The 23,949-nt window shown below is 37.6% G+C and overlaps 1 protein-coding gene across 6 annotated transcripts in view; it reads right to left on the bottom strand.

Annotated features, from left to right (window-relative positions):
• Window positions 1-23,949, bottom strand: part of SSBP2 (single stranded DNA binding protein 2) — a 157,781-nt gene that overhangs the window by 105,589 nt on the left and 28,243 nt on the right. For all 6 annotated transcript variants that reach the window (XM_048930472.1, XM_048930474.1, XM_048930470.1 and 3 more), the window contains exons 2-4: window positions 16,106-16,178; window positions 9,252-9,313; window positions 7,243-7,327 (exon numbers count right to left, since the gene is read on the bottom strand). In XM_048930472.1, coding sequence (XP_048786429.1) covers window positions 7,243-7,327; window positions 9,252-9,313; window positions 16,106-16,178 — 220 coding nt within the window. The remainder of the gene's footprint in view (window positions 1-7,242; window positions 7,328-9,251; window positions 9,314-16,105; window positions 16,179-23,949) is intronic.

The following is a 23,949-nucleotide window of genomic DNA, read 5'->3' as shown; positions in this document are numbered from 1 at the left end:
CATGAAAATGTGAGGAGAATTCTCTCTGGGGTTTTCTTACCATGAACTAAGATGAAAGAAAAAAAAAATCTTTCCTGCAAAAAGTATCCATGTAATCCAGTGAAAACACCAATTTCTCAAGCTGGCCAATTTCTGAAGAACAAAGGGAAACAGTTTAATAATCTGCAGATAACAAGCAATTCTACTTTGTGCTACTTGAGATATGACATACCTATAATTATGCGGACCAAATCTGACACAAGTTAGTGCAATTTTCCTGCAAAAAGTGACGCCTACCTTGCTGGGAGTATGAAGCCTCCTTTTCCTTATTCCTTTCTGAACAATCGCATTAAAGAACATCTATTAAGCAATAAAATTGGGAAGTCAAAAGGCTGGAAAAGTGAAGCTTGACTGTGCACAAGTCCACCAACACCATTATTAGAATCTCAGATCATGAATAGCAACCACTCTCCAAAGCAATAAATATTATCTTCCAGAAAGAAATTCATCCAATTTGATATTAGTTCCCCTTTACAATTGCTAACTAAAATATAAGAATTCTTCACATTTTTGACATATTCCAGATTTACTGAATTCAGGTTACAGAAGAAACCAAGGACTTACTACCTTGTAAGGCACTTTAACAGAGAATCTTATACTGAACACGATTTTTTAATTGTTTTATTTTTCCAATAAACAGAGCGATCTGTTTATTGTTTATCCACTGTGTTTAGACAAGGGATTTCAGAGTAAATGTCAGAAACCTCCTTGGTCTCCTTTTAGCTTTCACATCCAATAATATTTTACTCTATCTAAGCACTGGGAAGCAAGGCATACCTCTGCAGAATTAAAGAGTAGTAAACAACAATATTTCATTCATACTTGAATATCGTGTACACAAAAAGTATTGTTCTAACAATGACTTTATGGAAAAGAGATGCCCTTCATTTCCATATCAGTTATGAAAAGCGCTCTGTGACCACTTAAAAGAAATTTTTTCTAGTTTTAGAAGTAATCTATGCTCCAGGGACAAGGGTAGTTAGTTACCTACACACTAAGAAGAATTATATGTCTGAAGAAGACATTCTTGTCTCCCAGGGTGAAATTACATATACAGTGATGAATAGTAAACATGTTAAGGGTCTTCCAAGAATTTGAAGATTACTCTGTCCACAGCTTCAGTAGAACAATCCTTAAACATTACTGGCAAATCAGCCCAAGTAGAAACTATGCAGTGCAGCACACATACTTCTTTATCAAGGGAAATCACATCTAACCACAGAAGTGTGCTTGAGAATCTCTACTATTAATGACAACAGCCCATAGACACGTGGAGAACCTTAGAGACAAAGAGAATAAAGCAACAGAAAGTTCACAGGAAGGCCATAAATTGCATAGAGATCTAAAATCTGTCAACTTGCTCTCATTTATGGATCTCATGACCCCGCGGTAATACAATTTGGCATTTGTCCTATGAGTTACACCAAATCCACATTTTGTAGATCCTGTCTGCTTGGATTTCCCATCTCACGCTCTCCACAGCTTGGAAGGATAGAAAAGCGCCGCTGGTTTTGGATTTAAGCAGGAGTTACCGTGGATTCTCCATGTCCTGTTTCACTGAAACTGATAGCTAGAAGACAGGTCTAGAATCCAGTTTTCAGCAGAAAATCTGTGAGGACTTAAAAGCAAAAGATGCCTAGCGATGCTTCCTGCAAAATGCCACAGTAATAACAGCTGGAAAAAGAAAAAATCAACAGCTAGAAGATTGCTCCATCTCTGACACATCAGAGTTAGCAAAGGAATTTCTGTGATGGACTGGAGAGATCATGACTGCCCCGACCATCTGGAGAACATAAGAAAATCTGTTGTCAAAAATTATCCTGAAACAGAAAAAACTTGCATGTGTTTAAGTCATCAAAAATCTTCACCTAAAAAGATAGCTCTGTGTGGGTTCCAGACATTATTATTTTTTTACATATACATATATATTTCGTGAAAATAGAATAAAAACAGGTCTTACTGCAGAATAGTTTTTGTTGTGGGAACAAAAGGCCTGGGATTCGTGGTCACAACCAACAAACATTCAGTGCTGCCTTTGACTATTTTCTCATAGACCTTCTATAGAAATCAACAGTAGTTAAAAAAGCTGTAAAAATATTCATAGTCCTTCAAGTTCTGTGCACTACTAACAACATGTTAAAATTTGAGTAACATTCAAGGCAAGCAAACTCTTCTGAAAGATAAGCACAAAGAAGAGGGGAAAAAAGTGGTATTTCTCCCCCTACAATATGTCAGTAAGTGCAAAGATCTAATTTGTTTCTGTGAAATTCTAACAGACTGATCTGCCAGTTCAAGTGTCTAAATACTATTCCAATTAACCTCTAGAAAAAATGTATTTATCACTATGATTTTAGATGGAATAATCTGTATAGAATTAATTATAGTAGTCTTTAATACACCCTACAACTTTCAATCAAAGCTAAGCTCCGAGTCATACAGATTAACTATTAAAACATGCTAACAAATCAGATGGAAATACGATACAAACTTACAGTGGTTCAGTTTTGTAGCTGAAAATTTGCTCTATCAGATAGTTATTTTACTCTTTGTGTTGGTTGTCATTTCCATTGAAATAAGTAGGAGGCATTGCTTTTGGAGCAATTTATGTATATGCAGCACGAGACAATTCCTCTTTACTTGATGTGGCCTGGGCAACCTTGAAAGGTTGGACATTCATGCTATAGGTCTTCAGCACTAAGCAAGGAAATCACCTTTCAAGAAAGAATTTCACAAGTACTATCCCTGTGCCAGAGATACACAGGTGTGAAAGAATGACTGAGCCAGCAGAATTGGAGAGCAGCCACTTCTTGTGGCCAGAAGCTCATTGGTAGGGATGATTCTAAAAATCCTTTCTGCTCTGAGGAACTACATTTACACACCAAGCTTTCGGCCTACAAACAGATGGAAAGAAAGTCAGAACAATATGCATGTGGGAACCTGCTTCTCTCAACAGAAGATCTCAGCTCTAACCAAGATAAATGAGATTTTAAAAAGAGAGATAAGGAGTCTCCTTAGGACACTGTTAAGAAAGAAAACCCATTGTACAGTGAACTGTGAATTTTGGCTGAGAGCTACCACGAAAATGATTTTTCACAGCACACAGGTTTTCCTCCAGAAAAAGCCATAGATGCCTGGAAAATGTACAAACACACACACACAATCACATACACACACACATATATAATTATCTTTTTCTGCTTGAAATACTTCATTCCTGCTGAAATGCCTGCAATATTAGAAGACTAGGCAAGCATTAGTTTTCTTTCCAGAGTTACCTGTAATGCAAACAAAGTATTTCTAATTCCAAGATATTTTCATTAAACTTCAAGGCAAGAACGTACCTCCCTGATACAGCACTTACATGTCATACAACTGTCTTTTCAAATCCAAAATACGAAACTAATGAATTCAGAGCCTTGTTCGTTTAAGGAGGAAAAAAAATTCTAACTGCAAATCTCAAAAGAAAATAAAAATGGAATTTCTTTTTTATCATATAGAGGAGCTGTGTTTAACCTCAGTATGAGGAGACAAAACCTTCCAATTCAAAGCCAGAATAGCCCTTTACTTTTCTATTTATATTAGTTTTACTGAGATGTGCACTGTGAGTACTGCAACCAGTTACAGCCTTCACCTTGAGTCACTTCACATTCCTGCTGCCAAACGTGATAGATCCTTTTCCTTCCACTAGCTTGATAAAAATCCAAGCTGTGGTAGTTGGTATTAGTACAGTTTCATTTTTCTGTATCAGTGGAAATAGAACTTCTGCAACTGTTCTCTGAAGAATAAGGATGCTACTGTATAGAGTAATGTGCACAGATACATAAGGAAGTGAAAAACAGTTACCTAAAGGACTTTTTGTTTTTCTTGTTGTTTTACACAAACAGGAACAGATTCAGTGACACAGACTGATGGACAAACAGGCTAAGACTCTTTGCTTGAACACAGAGCATTGATATTCAGAGAAAAATTCAGATGCCCTCTTCCTCAAGATAGCACTGCACACAGGTTCCCAAAAGGGCACTGCTACTGTTTTCCTCGAGAGTATTACAGATGTACGAAGTCCAGCTGCAGATATTCAATTGCATTAAAAAACAAGCAAAGCAAGTGCTAAAATATTATGGCAAACTAAACAGTAAGGCAAACCTCATCATTCAAAAAATTTTGTCCAATTATTAGTGGTAGAGGATAATTAAATGGCATTGCTTTTCTTGCAATTGTAGTTGAAATACTGTGAAACTTGAAGAAAAGTAACAAAACCTTTCTGTGCATATTTGCTGTATGAGTTAATCTCTGTGTTGCAGACTGAGTATCAACTATGTTGTTTGAGGCAGCAACATTTCACAAATTATAAAGCATCCCCAAACACCTTCCTCCTTCATCAAACATTCTTAAACCTTTCTTCTTTCACAAAAGCAAAGACAGAAAACATACTGAGCCAGGTCATTCAGACTAATTAGTGTTAAACAGGATATGTCTAGTGTAAAAAGACCACACCTTCAGCAAGAATGACATTCCCAGGTCAAGTGGAAAAACATACACCTAATAAAAAATTCTAAATTGCTAGTATGAAATACTATGCAAGTCTTCTCTACTTTTTATACTTGGCAATTAGTTTTCAAATATGACAACACAGCTATGAAAGCTCTTTTCCTTGTCCTGCACTGTCACTGGAGGACTGGTATAACAGCCTGGCTCTCTTGACAGTCTGCACTGTCAGTGAAATGTTGACTCCAGGGGAGTCAACACTCCACACGGGTCAAGATTTCACAAATCATTAATAAATGTAAAATACACTAAGGAACACATATGAGTACTTCTAGGTATTAGAAGGTTACCTCAACTGTGAGAAAGCATTGCAACAGCTTGTTTTTCTTGTCACATTAAAGGATTAAGAAAGCTATTAGAGGCAAAGGTAAACGATAAAATAGGCAAAGTAAACGATAAAATAGACCAAATTTTTTTCTGACATAAGCATTCCTCTATGCAGACTGATACGTGCATAAAAGAACAGCATTTCATTTTTCCTTCATCAAACATGACTTTATACGGTAACGTAAACATCACACAGTTCTGTTCCCCATGCACACTCATTTGACTGTTTTCTCAGTATTTTAACATACTGTAACATCTACCATAATGCAGATGAACTGAGCAGTAAGATGACGTAAATCTGAAATCTACAGAAGTTTGAATTACTAGAAAGCTGACATCAAGATACATTTTTTTATTTTTTTTATTTGACATAATTTTGATACTCAATAATTTACACATAATTTTTTTACTCAAATTCTTAGTATCAACACTTAGATAAATAGTGAATTTACTGATCAGTGAAATTCTCATGAGTTTAAAGAAGCTTGGACTCCATTCTGTTTCAGATTCCAAGTGCTTTTGAATTTAAATTTTCACTGCTAATAATTTCAGAATTATTTCATGACAGGTTTCAAGTTTTTTGCTTTTGTTACATACATTACACTGCAAGTGTGCAATGCCTCCACTGAAGTCAACTGTCATACTGTGGATTGTAATCTCCATGGATTAATTCACTAATGTCATTCCCTGTGGTAATAAGCTATCCTTATGAAACTATTTCTCCTTCAGTGAGGAATTAAACCTTGATTTAATAACAAGGATTCAAAACAATGGCAAAGCTGTTGAAATGCTGTATTCTTCCAATGACTGTGTATTGAAAACAGAATAAGTAAAAAACATCACAAAGTTCTGCTTCCAACAGTTAAGTTGTTCTTATTTTGAGGAATGTGCTTTGCCAAGTTGGTTGACTTTAACACCTCTGTGAGTGGAAACCGCCCTTATAATTTTGTTCTCTTCTCCCAGCACTGCTCTTCAATCATTGGTTATTACTATGAGTGATCAATGCAGCATGGAAAAAAAAGTGTAGTTATCCAAGCTCCTTTACCAGTCAGCCTCATAATCTGATCCTTAAGGAGAAGGTATTAAAGAGTTACTGGTTTGTAAGTAAAATATATTTAACATATTAACTGTGTTGTTGATGCATTAATAGCAGTCACAGTTAACTACATATAAGGCAAGATCATTAATCATTTGCATGGTAAAGGACACCAAACCATATTCAGATTATGTTAATAGTAATAGAAAATGGTTAATTAGCTGATTTATTTTTTTTCCAAATTTATGTTTGTAAGACATTGGGTTATTGCAATCTAGTTTCAATTTTGTATATATATTTTTGCAGAGACTAGACAGTATTTCTAAGACAAACCATGAAAACTCCGAAGTTTTGTAACCTTTTCAGTGCCATGAAGGTCCCATATCCCTTCCTTGTGCCATATAAATGACCCAAAAGAACAACAGCTCAGTCAGTTTTCTGAGGACTTCCTTAGTGAAAATGAAACCAGCAGAAGGAGAAGAGCTTGCTGAAGACAGAACCCAAATTCCTTGCAATAAAATGACGTAAATCCGAAGTACATTGAAGTTTGAATTACTAGAAAGCTGACATCTCTGCTTGCTGGAGGCAGAACCCAAATTTCATCCTAAATCTGGAACACAGTTCCAGATTTCTAGATTGCTCCATGTACATGATAATGGATAAAAAGGAATGTAACTGTTCTAGTGTTAGGGATCCTAGTTTCTAGAACTTTTTTTTTTTTTTTTTTTTTTGGAGGGGGGGGGGGGGGGGGTGGTCTTCACAGTCAAAATACCACCAAACTCTCTAGTGTGTTTTAAATCGTGTCTCAAACATACCAAAACTGGCATAATACTTTACATCCAATGATTCCTCCTGTTCTCTTGGACAGGAAAATTTATGTCTAATTTCCTTTGTGGTACATAAGAATGAGAACAATCACACTGAAGTCAGCACGGTCCTGACAGAAGCCAGGGAGTCAACTGACAGAGTATGGATATACAGACAGGACTTATCTGTGCTTCCATTTGGCCTGCGCCCTTTTGATTGGCTTGATGTTTCCATGTAGAAGAGACAGAATTATCAGTGCATTCTGAATTAACAGACAGGACAGCACTTTGACCTCTGAGATGCGTTACAGAGTTTTCCAGGTGGCACTAAGTAACCACACAATTAGAAAGTCCTAATTCTGAAGCATCACCACAAATGTTCCTTATATGTGATAAACCTGCATTTGAAATGCTGTCATGCAGAAATACTTCTATATCACATTTTCACATACAATTAATGATAGCATGGTAAAGACAGACAAAACTTACATAGTCATGAAAGGCTTTTGCTTCACTTGAATGTTCACATGTTTCTCGTCTTTCTGGAGCTGCACAGTAGAGATCCCAAAATACACTGCAAGTGAAGAAGTTACAGATATAGTGAGAAAATCACTGTGAGAAAATCATTACTCCAGTAGATTTTACAGTGCACATCACACATGCACGTGTATGTGTAGAAACAGATACATCCCTTCCTTACCAACAGTTGAAAGCACTTACCTTTATGAAATAATTTACGCTGGTAAAACATCTCAAAGGAATCTAAAACTACTGAAAATATGAACTAAAAAGCTAATCTAATACTCAGTGTCAAAGGGTATGAAGCTCTGCATTTAACCTTGAACCGTTGGTGACTGTTGTGATTTACCTCCACAAAGCACTGGAAGAAACAGACACATAGTAATAACATAAAAAGGCATGAAACTGAGGAGAAAACTGGGGATTTCTTCCGAAGTTCAATACTATGCCTTCAACAAAAGTTCCTAGAGAAGCACATGTATGGAGAAGAGCAGGAAATGGATGGGTATCTCTTCTTAGGAATGAAAAGAAATAATGGTGGCTACAGTCATTCTTTGTCCTATCACTCCCCTTCAAACAGTTACACATGAATTCATCCAAACATAAAGTTTCTAGAATGAAAATATGTGTATACTAGAACAATCTTAAGAACACAATTTGTCAAGAGTTTAATACTATTTATTACTTACCCTAGCATTGTAATAGGGAATAGTGAAAAACCTGAAAACTCTGCTGCCGAAAATCAAAATTAAGATAATTCTCTTGTACCTTCACAGGTACAAGAAACAACTAGGCTTTCAGATAAAAAAAATAATAAAAACAGAAAGGTCAATGAAGAATATGCCACATTTTACAGAGCTGCATAAAAAACTTGGGTTTTTGCGTTCAAATGGAACTACTTTAAAACTTGTAAATTGCTGTGCTCCTGACAGCTGGGTATATTCTCCATAATTTTGTATTCTAGTAAACACAGACATATTGGACATATTCAAATCATACAACAATATTTATTAATATAAATAAAATGGCTAAATAACATTGATTATGAGCACTCTTTTCACCCTGCAAACTTTACAGTTACAAATGTGTCTCTTGCACAACGAATTTTTACAAGAGCAGATAGTGATAGGACAAGGGGGAATGGTTTTAAACCATTAGAATATAGATTTAAACCAGATATTAGGAAGAAATTTTTCACTCAGAAGATGGTGAGGCCCTGGCACAGCTGCCCAGAGAAGCTGTAGGTGCCCCATCCCTGGAGGTGCTCAGGGCCAGGTTGGATGGGGGCCTGGGAAGCCCCATCTGTTGGGTGGCAACCTGCCCACAGCAGAGAGGTTGGAACTGGGTGGGGTTTAAAATTTCCTCCATCCCAAACCATTCTGTGATTCCATAATTGCATGATTCTGTGGTAACATACATTGAAAACTGCAAGTTATTTGTCTACCCATACGCTGAGCTGACAAAAACTATGCAAATGCAGATACTGAAACACCAAGCCCATGCTAACACACACTGAGTTTCAAAAAGGCTGCTGGTTTGGGTTCATCTAATTACTTCCATATGCCATACCCATTAATAGAGTGTAGGCAAAAAAAATAAAGAAGCTCACTTCTATATGCACAGTCACAATGTCTGCATATGTTAGGTAATATACATATGTATTTCTTTCCCAAAGTGCAATTATTTGGGATTTGTATATGGATCCTTCAAATTCAGTTTGCCGAAAGATGATGAAGAAAGAAGTGTAGGCCATATTCTTTCAAAGATGCTGTCTTACTGATTCACTATGTAGTATCTGTTTTCCTGTATCTTATATCTGTGCCTTTTCCTCTATCTTATTTTCTATTCATTCATTCCTTTATAAGAAAATGACCACCTCCACATTCTTTTAACAATGTTCACTTGAGTTTCTTGCCTGCAGCTGCTGGAACTTGCAATTGTTGTATTCCAAAAATCAGAGGAAAAAGAATTTCACTTACCACCACCAGGAGTGCAAGAATCCTGGCGGCTCCCCCAGTGTGATGTTTTTTTCCCATCTTATCTGAAACAAAACCATAAAAACACACATGTACACTTTTGTGACTATTGCGACTAAAAAATCTTACTTAATAATAAAAAGGAAGAATAAAACATTCTGTAGTTATGAAAGGCTTCAGCATCATCAATCTGGATGGACATACTATGTATAAACCATTTTAGCCAATTACTTTTATTTTGGGAAACTGTATTTTAGAACGTTTTCATAGATTGTGAAAATTATTTTATTAAGGACATACTCTGATCACTCCACCGCTGAAACATGCTTTTCTAAAACACTGTCCAGTTTGCACTAGGAGAAACTTAAGACACAGAACTAATGTTACTGATTCAGCAGGTGGCAGTCTTCTCTCCACATTCAAAGCTAGCCAATGCTTCAGTATTCTCAAGGAGTGCTGTACTGTTAGAGGTAGTGAGACAAATACAGCCCAACTACAACCTGTTCTCCCACCACCCAGCGAAAGTGTAAAACTAGTTTGGCTTACTTTGTCTGCACTGGCAAACGTTCTTGAAAAGACACACACTGTCTATGAGTTTTTTCCCACTTATGAAGTCTGGTTTATTCAGAACTGTTTCCAAAGAAAATGCAATTTAGGAATGTTAATACCCTTAACTTCACACTTTTATTGTTAGCAGCTAACTCAGTAGACAACATGCCATGAGAGTATCCAGTCTCTCAGTAATCCTTTACAAATGCTCTACCTTAAATATTATCAACAGTCATTTTATTAATGCCACATAGTTTGTCCTAAACTATAACAGTATATAGTTTGGAATACAGTAAGCCCAGTATAATTGCTTTAGGAGTTTTGCTGCAAACAGATTCTACAACTTTTACATAACACTGTACAGAAGACTGTACAGAAGACAACATCTTGTTAAAACAGAGTGGAAACCAGAGCATTACAAACATTTCAAATTCCTACAGTTACAACTACACACAGCACTATTTCCTGTCCAGTTTTGTAAAAAACAAACAAACAAACAAAACCAACTTAATTAAAACTCTATTGTTTAAACACAAGCCATATTCCACCCAACAGACATAAGGAATAACTAGCAAAATAATAATAAAATTTTAAAAATTCAATCAAATACCTGAACAGTCTTACATGAAAGGCATTTTAAGTTCTACATAAAAACAAACATAAGCTTACTAGAAAAGGTGGACATAGTGTTCATACTGCAATGAGCACTGAGATTTTTCTAAATAGAAATAAACTTTGATTCTCAACTCTGACTTGATTACCACTCTGAATTGTTAAGAAATTTAAACAAGTATGTTCTTTCAGGAATAAATATACACTTCATACATCTAAAAATGTTATTTGCACACATATCAAGCAACCTAATATAATTTCAATGTTACATAGGTCATTTGGAAGCATTTTCATAGAAACTACAGGAGGTACAAGGAGCACAATAACACCATTTGATATAATAAATTTTCAGCTACACAACACTATTTTTCAACACGGTCACCACCATCTATTGCTATGCTTCTTTGCCAGCAATTAGCAAGAGTCGGCATGCCACACTCATAAAAATCTGCAACAGTGGAGGTGGCCCACTGTTTCACAGCTGCTATGACAGCATTGCCAGCATGGCTTAACCAAGGGCAGATCATGTTGTCCATCTGTGATGGAGTGGACAAAGGAAGGGCAACTGAAGTTGTCTACCCGGACTTGCATAAGGCCTTTGATATGGTCCTGCGCCACATTCTTACGTCTAAACAAGAGAAATATGGATTTAAAGGCTGGATTATTAGTTGATAAAGAATTGTTTGGATGGTTGTATCCACAGGGCTGTGGTCAGTGGCTCTACGTCCAGGTGAAGGCCTGTCACAAGTGTGTCTGTCTTGAGACCAATGCTCTTCAACACCTTTATCAACGACACAGACAGTGCGATTGAGCATACACTCGGCAAGTCTGTGGATGACACCAAGCTGAGTGGTGCAGTTGACAAAACAGAAGGAAGATATTTCATGTTAAGCTCAAAAAGTGAGCAGATGAGAACATAAGGACCAATAACCAATGACCATAAAAAGGCCAAATGTATGGTGTTGCACTCGGGTCAAGGAGATCCCAGATGTGAGTACAGAGTTGGAGAAAAACTCATTGAGACCAGCCCTGGGAAGACAGACTTAGGGGTTCTAGTGGACAAATCTCAGCGGGCACTCAGCCTGGATGGTCAGCTGTACCCTGGGTTGCATCAGAAGAAAGGTGGCCAGCATGGAGAGGGAAGTGATTGTCCCCCTTCGCTCTTGTAAGGCTCCACTTGGAGTACTGGGTCCCTCACTACAGGAAGGATGCAGAGCAGATAGAGCGAGTCCAGATGAACTCATGAAGATGGTAAAAGGGCTGGAGCACCTCATATATGAAGAAAGGTGTAAGAGTTGATGATCCCTGGAAATCCATAAGGATCACTCCTTTTCTATCCCAAGAAACAGTGCACATCACTTTACTGTCTGAGGGCTGCATCCTCTTTTTTCTTCAGTGGGGAATTCACATGTTGACACTCCATGGACCACTGTTCTGATTTCAGCTCACAGTGGTGACACCAGGCCTCATCATCAGTAACGATGAGATCCAGGAAACTGGCACCTTCAGCATCGTATTGTCAGGATCTCAATAGGTTCAGACAAACTTGCATACGTTGCCTTTTCTGTTCCTGTACGAGCATTCATAGCACTCACCTTTGAGTTAGTCCTATGTTGGCATCATTGTTTTCAACTCACTGAAGCTTATGTTCAGCTCCAAACACAGTTCCCTGGTATTAATCCACCAATTCTTGCGGATGAGCTGACAGAGGTGCTCTTCATTCTGTGGTGTGACAGCTGTGCATGGCTGTCCAGAACGTGACTTATCTTTCACGTCACTGTTGCCATTGCTGAAATGCACCACCCCACCAACTCACTGTGCTCGCATCTACTTGTCTCCATAAACATTCAGCAAGCATCAGTGAATTCCAGTGGGTGCCATTTTTTCCACATAGAGGAATTTAGTAGCAGACATTTGCTTCATACTCACTTCCATGTCAACACCATTCTGTCAGACTGCTCCTCTGCTGCCATCTGCTATGTGGCAACAAAATGTAACAGGATATTGTTGGAAGGTTCAACCTCTACTGCCATACCACTAACATCCACCTCTACTATTGTGAAGCAACTAGGGAACAATAAGAAGTATTACTTTTGGAGTAGCTCTTGTACACAAATACTCAGAACTACTTAAAAATAATTTTGCTGCTTAAAAAATATTATACAAAAACAAACTCCAGGCATTATAACTTCTATTGATAAAACTGGCAGAACAAACCAGTTGCATAGCTTTTAACCCCACCACCACCATACCACTTAACAGCACTTAATCTAGAAATTGTGGAAATGCTGCCTGTTAAAAATTGAAAGATATAAACAAAGCCAAAGCCACCAACAAAGTCTTATAAACAATTCAAACGAGCTCCTCTGGGGCATAGCCATTTCCCACATGCATTCAGCATGATTTAGGACTTGCTAGGAAGTTTCAAAAGCAACATAATGGAGAGGTGCAACATATAGTGAAGACCAATTTCTTTTTCCTGAAGTCTCAAAACTCATTAACTTAAGAGTAAAGTTTGTGTTTGCACAGAAAGGCCTCACTACATCTAAGCAGTATTCTTCCTTTTCAAAGCAAGGCTCAATGAAGATACCTTATTCATAGGTCTTATATTTGTCTTTTTCAATAGAACACAACTTATCCTCATAAATGCATTCAAAGAAGGAACCTGACTGGAAGGTGGAAGTTTTGTTTTAACTTCAATAAACAAACATGGCAGGTCTTAGTCTACCTGAACAAATAGATAGAAAAGAATTATGAAACATTATAAAATTAAAGCAAGAATACTCTTATTATCATCTGTATCAATAAACAGCTTGTAACAGCTGGGAAACACCTGTCATCCTGGTCTAGCCAAGAAAATGAAATTATTCCTCCAGTGCTAGAACCTAACTTCAAGGATAGAAAATGCATATGCTAAGAACCTGATCTTCAAGAAAACACAGCAGTTGCCACACCAAAGAAAAGATTCAGGAGCAGAACAGTTTGTTTCAAATATTAGCATACCCAATCTGAATAGCTCTATTCAAACCTCAGCAGCAAATGGCATGGCTTAGCTAGTAGCACAAGTGCCTTGCCATTTTGCCAGCTGTATGACAATTACACATTTTGGGAGGAAATAGCTATTCAGTTACTTCCATCTATTACTTCATGACATGTTTCCTGAAAGGAAGTTAATATGTAGAGCAAAAGACAAGGATTATAGGTGTTTCCAACATTCAAAGATTCAGGAAAAGGCCAGTTGAACAGGTGGTCCTACATTTTGGAGACTACGGCAACAAAGTTTTGAAGGGTGTACTCAACAAGGACCACAGCAAAATGGAAAGCACCGTTTGCCTTGTAAATAAGAATGACTAGCACAGATCTTACTGACCTGTGAACAGCTCTACAAAATATATACCAGATACAAAGCATTACAAAATTGAAGTCATGCTTAAGACAACTATCTCTAAGTCATATAAGTGATTTTATGATATCCAATTTAAATTTTCTTCTCTCTTTTTCTTTCCATTAATCTTACTCACTTTACTTGCTAGATCTTGAAGAAAGGGACATTAATCTTTGCCATCTATACTCTTTAATTATCACTGATAGCTGTGCTGCTCAGATATTCCATATGTGTTTATTTCTGTTTTGTCCAAATACTCTGGGTTAGAGCAACTTTGAACTGAACTAGTTATAAAGAAATCCATCCAAATTATTCTGGCAGGTGCAGACTGCCAGAATAGAAAATACAGTGAGCCCAAGTAGCCATACTTTTTTAAGAAGTGATAAAGCCAATACAAATTTCATCCCATGCAACCGGGACATCTCCTACACCTCCTGAATTGCTCTCCCATCACCTCAATCACAACAGAGTAGTTGCTTCCCATCACCCATGAGTAAGAAAAACACAAAGAGACACGGAAGACTGCAAATTTCACATTACCATAAAGTTGTAAGAAGACATTTTTTTACACTGCTCAACTGCTGTTTTGTTATTTTCATCCTGTCTTGTAATTTTCCTTCTCTAACAAGAACAGTGACTCACATGGGGTACAGAGTTGGACTAAAGCTTTTATACTGTGGTTTCCTCCTTTAGACAGAATGGGCATCACAATACAAGGTTCTATTTACTCCACAATAAGCTACTTTCTTTTCCCCCCTGCTATTTTTACCACTCGCCATTTAACTTTGTGTTTAAGGTTACTTTCTCCCAGTCATGTTAGTGTACTTTTTTCTCAGCCTGAATCTCACTGCATCATTTTAATCACAAATATTATATTTTCCAGGCTTCCCTGTAACAATGGTAACTGCATTTGGTTCCAACATGTAGCCATTTACAAACCTTATTAGCATCATCTTTGTCTTTACCAATTCAGTACACTACAACTATATGTCTCTCTACATTGCAATATACTATATTTTATCTCTTACCAATGTGGGGGTAAATTTCAGCATCAAGACAGATTTGGAAAGATTTTATACATTCTCAAATTACATTTGCTCAGACCTGAGAGTTTCTTTATAATCTGAGACTGAATTAGGTTTTAAATGCTAAATTTCAAGATACTGTATTGAGTGTTTTCCTGAAATCCAAATGTCATACCAGTTACACTCCTGCCAGCTGCTCATTTCGCACATAAATGATAAAAAACAAAATAAGCAAAGTGAATCTTGCAACATTGCATTATTTACAAATGACAACTGTTTCCAGGAGTCAAGATATTTCTTATTTTTTCCATTGCTTTACTAAGGAGGAAAAAAAAAACAACAATTGTCAGAAACAATTTTTTAAAACATAAACTGATACTACAACAATCCTACCCCCTTTGCCCCTCGTTCCACGAATTGTCTATAAATACTAGAAACAGCCCTCCTATACTCATTCTCCCTTCTTCAATCTCCAAAATGTCATCACTAGTGTAGAAATTTTATTAGTTTTGAAGGAGGATCAGTTGAAGCAGCAAATTTTCCTACTACAACATGCTGCCTGGTTTTCTCACTTTTGCTCACTATTCAACTACTACCACTATTTTATATGTTCTCATCAAAGACATATTAAAAACAATAATAAGCCCCAAAGACCTCAATAGATTTGGCATATATTCAGGTACTCTTGCATCCCAGAATAAATGTAGAACACTCAAGAAAATTGATTTACTTAACATCTTCAAAATATGTACATAACTACAATGAAAAACGGTAACTATTATATGATAGTAAAAATTGCATCAGAAGTGAAGAGTGCTTAAGAAACAGGACATAAGTGGTTACAGACGTAATGGCTTCACCAGATGAAAAGAAGCTAAGTACTTAGAAGCATGGTAGGAATATGCAGTGAGGTTAGTGTAAAATAGCTGCTTGCCATTTAGAAAGGATACATCATTCAGATTGGAGATTCCAACAGTATCACAAAGGAGTACAATGGATGTGCTCTCCATCACCCACATTTATTACAGAAAATAGATAAATCTTTTTTCAGTGTAGCACCAAATCAGACAACATGGCTAACAAATCACAGCAAAAGTAATTATGCAAAGGCAAGCAAAATGACATGGCAAACTCACTTTTCACAAAATCAGAAGTCTATGCTGATCAACATAAACAGATATGCAAAATTGTCATTGCTGTTTATTTTAAACCAACACAGATTTAATTTCACTTGCACACACACTGGAAAGTTGTACAAGGGAAAAAAAGAGACAAAGAAAACATACCTCCGATAAAAATGTCTGGGCAGATTTCTGTGCTCCTACATGGAGCAGATATTCATATACGTACAGTGCTAACCTGAAAAACAAACAAACAAAGAGACAGTATTTAAGGTCGTGTACTTGTTCATTTCTCTTTTTATGAAGACAGGATTTCAACAGGTTTGAGTCGCATGCTATTTCCTTTCAGAAACTACTATGTACCAAAAATGTCAAATCTATTGCTCATAACAGAACTTTTAAACTACACATATAGGTCAATCTGAGCTGAGTTGTTTAAATAGAGGTTAATTAAATATTATTAAAACCTTAAATTACTTAGAGTCAACATTTTTAATGATGTTTGGACAGGTTCCCAGTTAGCTAACTATTGACCTACTGCTGCTCCATGTTTGCCCACAATACACCACGCTAATTGTAAATACAATATATTCATTTGTACAGCACCACTATTTCTCCAGGACAACTGGAACGTGTCAGACTGTTAGCAGGCTTGAACAACATCTCACATTTACTGAAAGAACATGCAAACATCAAACTGCAGAAGGAAAAGCAATCCTAGAATCCACATCCCTACTGTAGTACAACCACATATCTACTGTAAGAGAACCACACCTCTCAAGTAAACAGATTTTTTAGTTTACTCAAACTTGGGCATCTTTGAGCTCTGATGACAACAGCTATGTAAAAAAGGTCTCGTGGCTAAAGAAGGGCTCAGGTCCCACTGGACCTTGGACTGAGAAGGCCACTCCAAAAACCCAAGAAAAGGGAAAGCAAAAGCAGCAAGGCTTCTGTTAACAGAGGCTAGATTTGAGTTAGAAGAGTGAGAAAAGTAGCACTTCCTATTCTTCAGCTGACTCTCTAGAGAGTCCCCCGTCTACTTGTACATTTAAAGTCTTTCAAAATGAAATCCCATTCGAATGTTTGATTTAATAACGATGCTTAAAAATTGTCTATAAAACATTTCAGTGCAAGGGAAGAAAAGGAAGTCATACTGCATTTCTTTCAAAATTGCTAGCTGAACTGTATTAAAGAAGTACACTCTATTTGTACTTACTTTGTGATATACCACCATTCCTATTTGGAATATTTTACTATTCATATCCTGAAATACGTAGTTTAACTAAACAAAGCAGAGAGGCAGAGAATATGTACTTTTCCTGTTACTGTTCAAAACATTTTGCAATATGAGATAACTGTCATCACGGCACTGACAGAGCAGTAATTATTTCAGTAAACTGTAACAAGTGAATTTTAAAAACGTATGAGTGGATGTTTTCATTAGTTATTTATGCTTCACACATGCAGTACTGCCACCACGTTACTCTCCAACACTTAGGTGGACATGGATGCACCCTTGTGAGTTCAGCGCAGAAGATCGCTCATACTCCAGCTCCCCACCCAAAAGAACAACCACATCTGGCAAAAAAAAAAGCCACTTTCTCTGACTTGATTCTTTCCAGTTCAGCTATCACTCAATTCTTACACATTAAATGGCTGTAGACAAAACCTAAGATCTAAGAAAGATGAAGCACTCTTTCTACAATAGCTAGGATGACTTGAATCCCTATTAACACTTTAAAGCACCTCATTTGTCTTCTGAAATTCCTCTTTTTGTTCTTATCAAAACATGAAGCCTGTAGTCCAGATAAAAGGATTTGTGTGATCCCATCCTTTCTACGCCACAAAGGCAAACCAGAAGTAGAAAACCCAGGAGTTTATTGCAGAGACAGCACCTTCTTCAGCCTGCCATCTCTGGAAAGCTTTAGCCAGCACTGCACAGGGACAGTCAAACTGATTAATACTACAAGTCTTAGGCTCCCAAACTTGTGTTAAGCATGGCAGTGACAGGAGAGCCAAGTTCAGGGCCTACCACAGACATACATCAAGCTGGTGGGCGAGTGTCTGACCTAAATGGCTCCTTGTCCATCCCTAGCAATTATGCTGTCAGGAAGGCTTCACAGAAGTTAACAGCGTTACAGCTTCATTCAGAAATAAATGCTTTTACCACAGAGATCAAGAGAAAGATACTCATGTTCTACTGCGTTAGTTGCAGCAGGAGGATCAATGGAAACTGATGCTCTGAGGAAAGGCAACAAAGAAATCAAAAAAGACGCATCAGAAGGATTAGAAGGGACAGTGACTTTAACTTGCCCACAGGAAACACAAGGAGAATATACAAATGGCCACAAACCAAGTGTGCGAAATTAATGAACTGGTATTACATGTCTCAGCAGAAGACTAAGAAAATAGTAGTGAGTCCACCAGAGGACTTGGGTTTGAAGTGGCATTTTAAAAGACAGTCTTCACCCATTAAGCTGATGTGAGAAACAGTGTAAAGACAGCAAGAAGACATGTTAAATTTTCACATTTGCATACTTGTGATGAGAAACATGAGTAAAAAATATTTCTGATCAGCTCATCACAATGCTGAAGTAATTCTTCTTGAAGACATGCTGCATGCCAGAGCCCCCCCATCCTGCCAAGGCAGCTAGATCACACACTCATCTAAGACCTGATGATACATTCATTACATTCAAAAAAAAAAAAAAAAGTTATGTCATTTTGGTGAGCTGTTGTATTTTTCATGAAGTCAATGCTCTTATTTCTTAAGTTATTCACACATTTTACAGGAGAAATATCGACTACATTTTGAAGTGAAGAACCACCTAAGGGGTCCTAATTAACTAATTTTTGCAAGAATATCTCCAAGAAATAAACAGTAACAGCTCTACGTGTGCTGTGCAAATGATGTGTCACATGTCAAGGTGGAAATACACTATTAACTTCAGGAAGGCTTACATCCAAGCTATACAGCTGTATGACCACTGATTAAAATTGGGCAGAAAAACGCTCCCGATTTCAAGTCCAAAGATTACAACACCCAGCTTCCCATAAAAGGCAGTGAAAGATGCAAGCATCACGAACGTGTTCACCTGGTCTATCTTTGGCACTTGGGTGCTCTGAGTCACACTCCCTCCACTGTCCCAGCAAGCCTTCCTGCCGCTTTGTGGGCTACTCATCTGGCTCTTCAGATGAACAGGTGTTGGCTGCCTACAGAAAATACTGCAAGAAGCAAGAACATTCTACCTGCACACCCACATTTCTTGTTTCTGTCTGGTAAACACCTGAACAACTCACAAAAAAAGATAAATCCAAATCTTTGGTGAAATTTCAATGACAACATCTAGTCAGATTCACTGGTTTGGAGGGTGAACCAAAAGTCTGAAGTTATTATCAAAAAATCTTAGAAAAGAATGCAGGTGAAACACTATTATCTTGTTTAACTCTACAAGAAGATGCGTATCAATACAGTTTCTGTCTCTCCGTCTAAGACTGAAGCTCAAGCACCCAGTTTGGTGTACTGCTATTTCTAAGGAGACAAAGAATAGAAGGATGAGGGCCACGTTTTTCTGTCACATCTAAAGCTGAGTGTAGAAGAGCAAGGAACTGCAATAATTTAGCTTCTACTTTCTCTTGTAAGATGTCCAATAAACCTGCCAGAAGTAGGCAACTATTACACACAGCTTCATGCAGTTGAGAAAAAGTATAGTTACTTCCACTGTTTAATTCGCCACATGCCATATCTAAAATATAAGTATTTTAACTGAGAATACAGTTGTGTGTATACCCATTATCCATACAGTTATAAAATCAATGCGGTAGAGCAAAAGCCTCCAGCTCCCCAGATTTGGCAGTATTTCAAAGCATGGTTCAAGTATTGTGCCTCCCCTAACTCCTATGGCAAGCTTACTCTGCATTAAGCAACTGGTGCTCCTTTTTCACTAAGTCTGCAGTGGTGAACTAGTGCATGCTGCAGAAATGTCCTTCTGCCAGCAGCAGCCATTATGCTGACTATATCTGATTGCTGGATGTAAACAGCAAAATAGAACTATCAATTGTTGGAATGTTCTAGGTCTGAGTATCACAAAACAAATTCTGCATTACTTTTAATCTTGTTACATGTGGAAAGTTCTATCGTAATGCCCTAAAAATAAAAATAAATTGTAATTAAAATCAATGAAAATTAGTAAATCAATACTCATAATTTTTAGTTTGTGTGAAGAAGGATGAGGCAACTGAGTAACATTTAGAAGCATTTCCACTGAGGAGATCCTAAAAGCTTCTGTTTGTTCCACAAGACTTGCAGTTTTCCAGAATTGGTAGTCTGACCCAGAGAGGGAAACAGCTTTTTCTCTTCCTTTTGTTTCATAAAGGTATGCAGAAATTGTTTCAAATCTAGAGTGTCCTTGGAGTCTCTCTGACAAAATGACAAAATACATACCTCAGTCTCTGAAATAGTAAACAGCAACACTAAATCTGTATTTTAAATATAACAATTAAAAACATCTCTAATTTGAGGCTTCTTGAGCAAACTTGCTTGAATCCATCATTTTAGTAGCTTTAAAGCTCATTCTGGCAAGCTGCTATTGGTCAGTTTCAACTAACAATAGCAAGAAGTATCAAATTTTGAGCAGATTTGCATGCCATGGCCAAACAACCCATTTTCCACTATTTAATCACAGAAACAATCATTTCTACACGCATGCATACATACGTATATATTCTTCTAACATCTTTACGTATCATAATATAATCTATGTATCGTTTTTACATATTTTTCTGCAGCACCAAGCCAGAGCTATGCCCAAGAATACGCATGTTTTTCCATTTGCTTGGGCAGGTAGGTCAATTAAAGCGTCAGTGTTGCAGAGGTACCTCAGTGCACACCTTCATGCATCAGCCCTCCTGGGCGTGCCGTTCCACCTACGTGTGATTTATGTTGTTTGTTTAGCTTGAGGCTCACAGGCTGCTCTTTCAAAATTCTCTAACCATGCCAGTACGCAGTTTCTCTCCAGCTCAAAAACTACATTTGTGCCAGTGCTGCCTATCCTATCTACAGCATGATCAGTTTTCTTAGAAGTACACACATATTAAGCAAAACACAAACACCGGTCTAAGGAAACAGCATTTCCCAAAGGTGATATCAAATGTTTGTTTAAGTATGTGCCCCTCTTTTTCTGGGAGCTCCTACCACAGCCCTGCAAACACACGGAGCATAATAGTGTGTATACTTGACAGTATTCATACCCACTCACTTCTCCTTCTCTCTGTATACAGCAGGAAGAGTTCTCCCAGCACATGTCCGCTTGGGGCTTATGCTCAATGCCTTATCAAACAGGGGCCTCATGTCTTCCATCAGGTTGGTGTCACTTTTGGAATAAGATGATGCTTCCCTGTTTAGTCTGGTTTTACAGAAGGAAGACTTCTATCACGGCTCTGGGAAGATGCTCTCAATTCTAGTCACCCTTCTACCTGCTACTTGAAGATACTCCAAAAACATGCTCACTAATGCCAGGCACACCCTCCTTGATTTATGTACTGCTTCAAGTGTTAAAAACAGCTGTAGCTTACTAAGTGCCCTTTTATTGAAGAGGTATTAGAAACAATGCTGTTGTGGGTTTTTTTTTCCAGTTTACTCATGCACTCAGAACTCACAGATTTTGCAGGATAATTTCATGTCTTACTACTGAATCTCCCATAGATGTCAAGAGCACTAACTGTTTCCAGGAAAATGCTAACTTATGTGCCACTATACAACTAATTATTGAATTGATAACTGGTATCTGTTGATTTTCTTTCTTTTTCTTTTTCTTCTTCTTTTTCTTCTTCTTTTTCTTTTCTTTTTTCTTTTTTCTTCTCTTCTCTTCTCTTCTCTTCTCTTCTCTTCTCTTCTCTTCTCTTCTCTTCTCTTCTCTTCTCTTTTTTTTGTAAGAAATCACATTCTGTGGTGGCATCTGCAGTCTCTCCCAAAAGCATGCATTGCATGGTTTTACATATTCTCATCTGCTAAGGGTCTCTTGGTTTGTGCCAAAATGTCACACTGCATAGTGCTCTGCATGTTGCTTTTGTTTGACTCTGGCTGAGCATTTTAGTCTGAGGTCTCAGCTTGTAGAGATTTCTACAGATTTAAAACATCTGAAAAAATAACAAATAATGATAATAATAATAATCCACAAGCCAGAGAAGTTGAGGATGCCCCAACCCTGGAGGCAGTCTGGGCAGTCTGATCTATTGGATGGCAACCCTGCCCACAGCATGGGGATCTTTGAGATCCCCTCCAACACAAGCCACTCTATGATTCAATGATACTGCAGTACTGTTAAATCTTCTGAAGATTTCATGTGAAATGGGATAATTTCCACTTCCATTGATTCACAAATTCCCGATCCTTCATAAGAACTTAGATTTTCTTGGTGACCTGTAATGTTTCAAATCAAAAGCTTTGTGTTTTCTTTTCCACTTATATTCTGCACACATGCACCTCAAAAAGCTTTTCTGTTGAACTTCAGTTTTCCATAAGCAAGGCTTGTGCACTTGAAACTGTCAACTTTTCTCTAGCCTGGCTGGTGTAACAAAATGATACGCTTCTCTTTTAGCCCACTTCTCTTGGTCTGTTCGATATACAGCATTATTCCCACAGAATAGCTATGTGAAAATCGTTAAACATCTCTAATGCATTAACAGCTGCAATCATCACAAATAAGCTTTTACTTTCATTTCCAAATGGCAGATGCAAATGAAGAGTGAAACATGCTGAAACTGACTTTGTATTTTCAGCTTCTTATACAGTTTCCCAGTGTTCCATTCTTTCAGTTTGCTCAGTAGGTACTACCTTTTTTTTTTTCCTTAAACAAATTACGTGCTTCTGCAGTCTCTTTTTCCCCTTTGCCTCCCCAACCCGATGTCACTGATCTAGAAAGCTCCAACACTCAGACACATCATTTCTGAGGCCATATTACAAAGGGTGCTCTGCTCTTGTGCAGGTTGAAGGATCTGCACCCTCTCCCTTCAGATCCATGGCTCATCCATTCTTCTTTTATTCACATTCCAGTTAAGTCATCCCAACTGTTCAGCTTAACTATAAAATATGGGAAATGACAGCTAAAAATGTTAAGTGACAAAACACATTTTAAAATGTAACCTGGGAGAATTCAACACCGTCATAAATACATGAGGTTCCCCACTTCCCAGTAATAAAGGTGCTAACCATGGTCTTCCCTGCTGCTTTCAAATAGGATAGTAACAGATTTCTACATGCTATTTTTTTCCCATGGTATGTAATTTACTACAGTTAAAGAGTTTATAGCAACGCATCCTGCCCTGGCAGTAAGCAGAGCTAACAGCATGGAAATGTCCTAAGGAGAGTCACTGACAGAGAGTAAAGCATCAGCACAGCCTTTAAAAATCTAGAGTTTAAAGCTATACATTTGCCATAGGATTATCACTAGGTGGTACCTGGCCTTGAACCACTTGTTAGGTATGACAAAAGGTTGCTTTAAAAGGCTGGTATCCTCATCCGTCTAGGCTGATGCTGATCACAGTAGCACAAAAACTGGGCTTCACTGCTCACCTGCTGCACTGAATAGAAAAATTAATGGGTAGAATGTGCCCAGGCCTTACATATCTTCATCACGCATGAGGAAAAGTTTGCATTTATACACCAGCAGAAAAACAGCAACTGGCTTTTCATTAATCCATCAGTGCCGTGTGTAGGCTGCTGAGCTCATCACTGCTGAAGCACTGTTTGCCAAAGGCAAGGACTCAGGTTTTTTACCAGTTGCTTTCCTAGCTTTTCTCAGGAAACAGAGGGTTGATATCAGTATTAAATATGGTCCTCAACATCATATTACTAAACCCCCTCCTGAAAGCTGGAGCTGAGACAGAGGAAGTTTTATCTCAAGTGAAGTGAAGAAGGGAAAGGTGAGGACTCTAGGCAGTAAGACATCTATAGGGCTCGCAGTTCCATCTCCTTTTTAAAGATCAGAACAAAGGCTAGGCAAAAAATT

Source organism: Lagopus muta, chromosome Z (assembly GCF_023343835.1).
Source record: "Lagopus muta isolate bLagMut1 chromosome Z, bLagMut1 primary, whole genome shotgun sequence".
In the NCBI taxonomy this organism is placed as follows: Eukaryota; Metazoa; Chordata; class Aves; order Galliformes; family Phasianidae; genus Lagopus; species Lagopus muta.
Note: the sequence above shows the minus strand (reverse complement) of the source record. Positions and strands in the feature narration are given on the sequence as shown.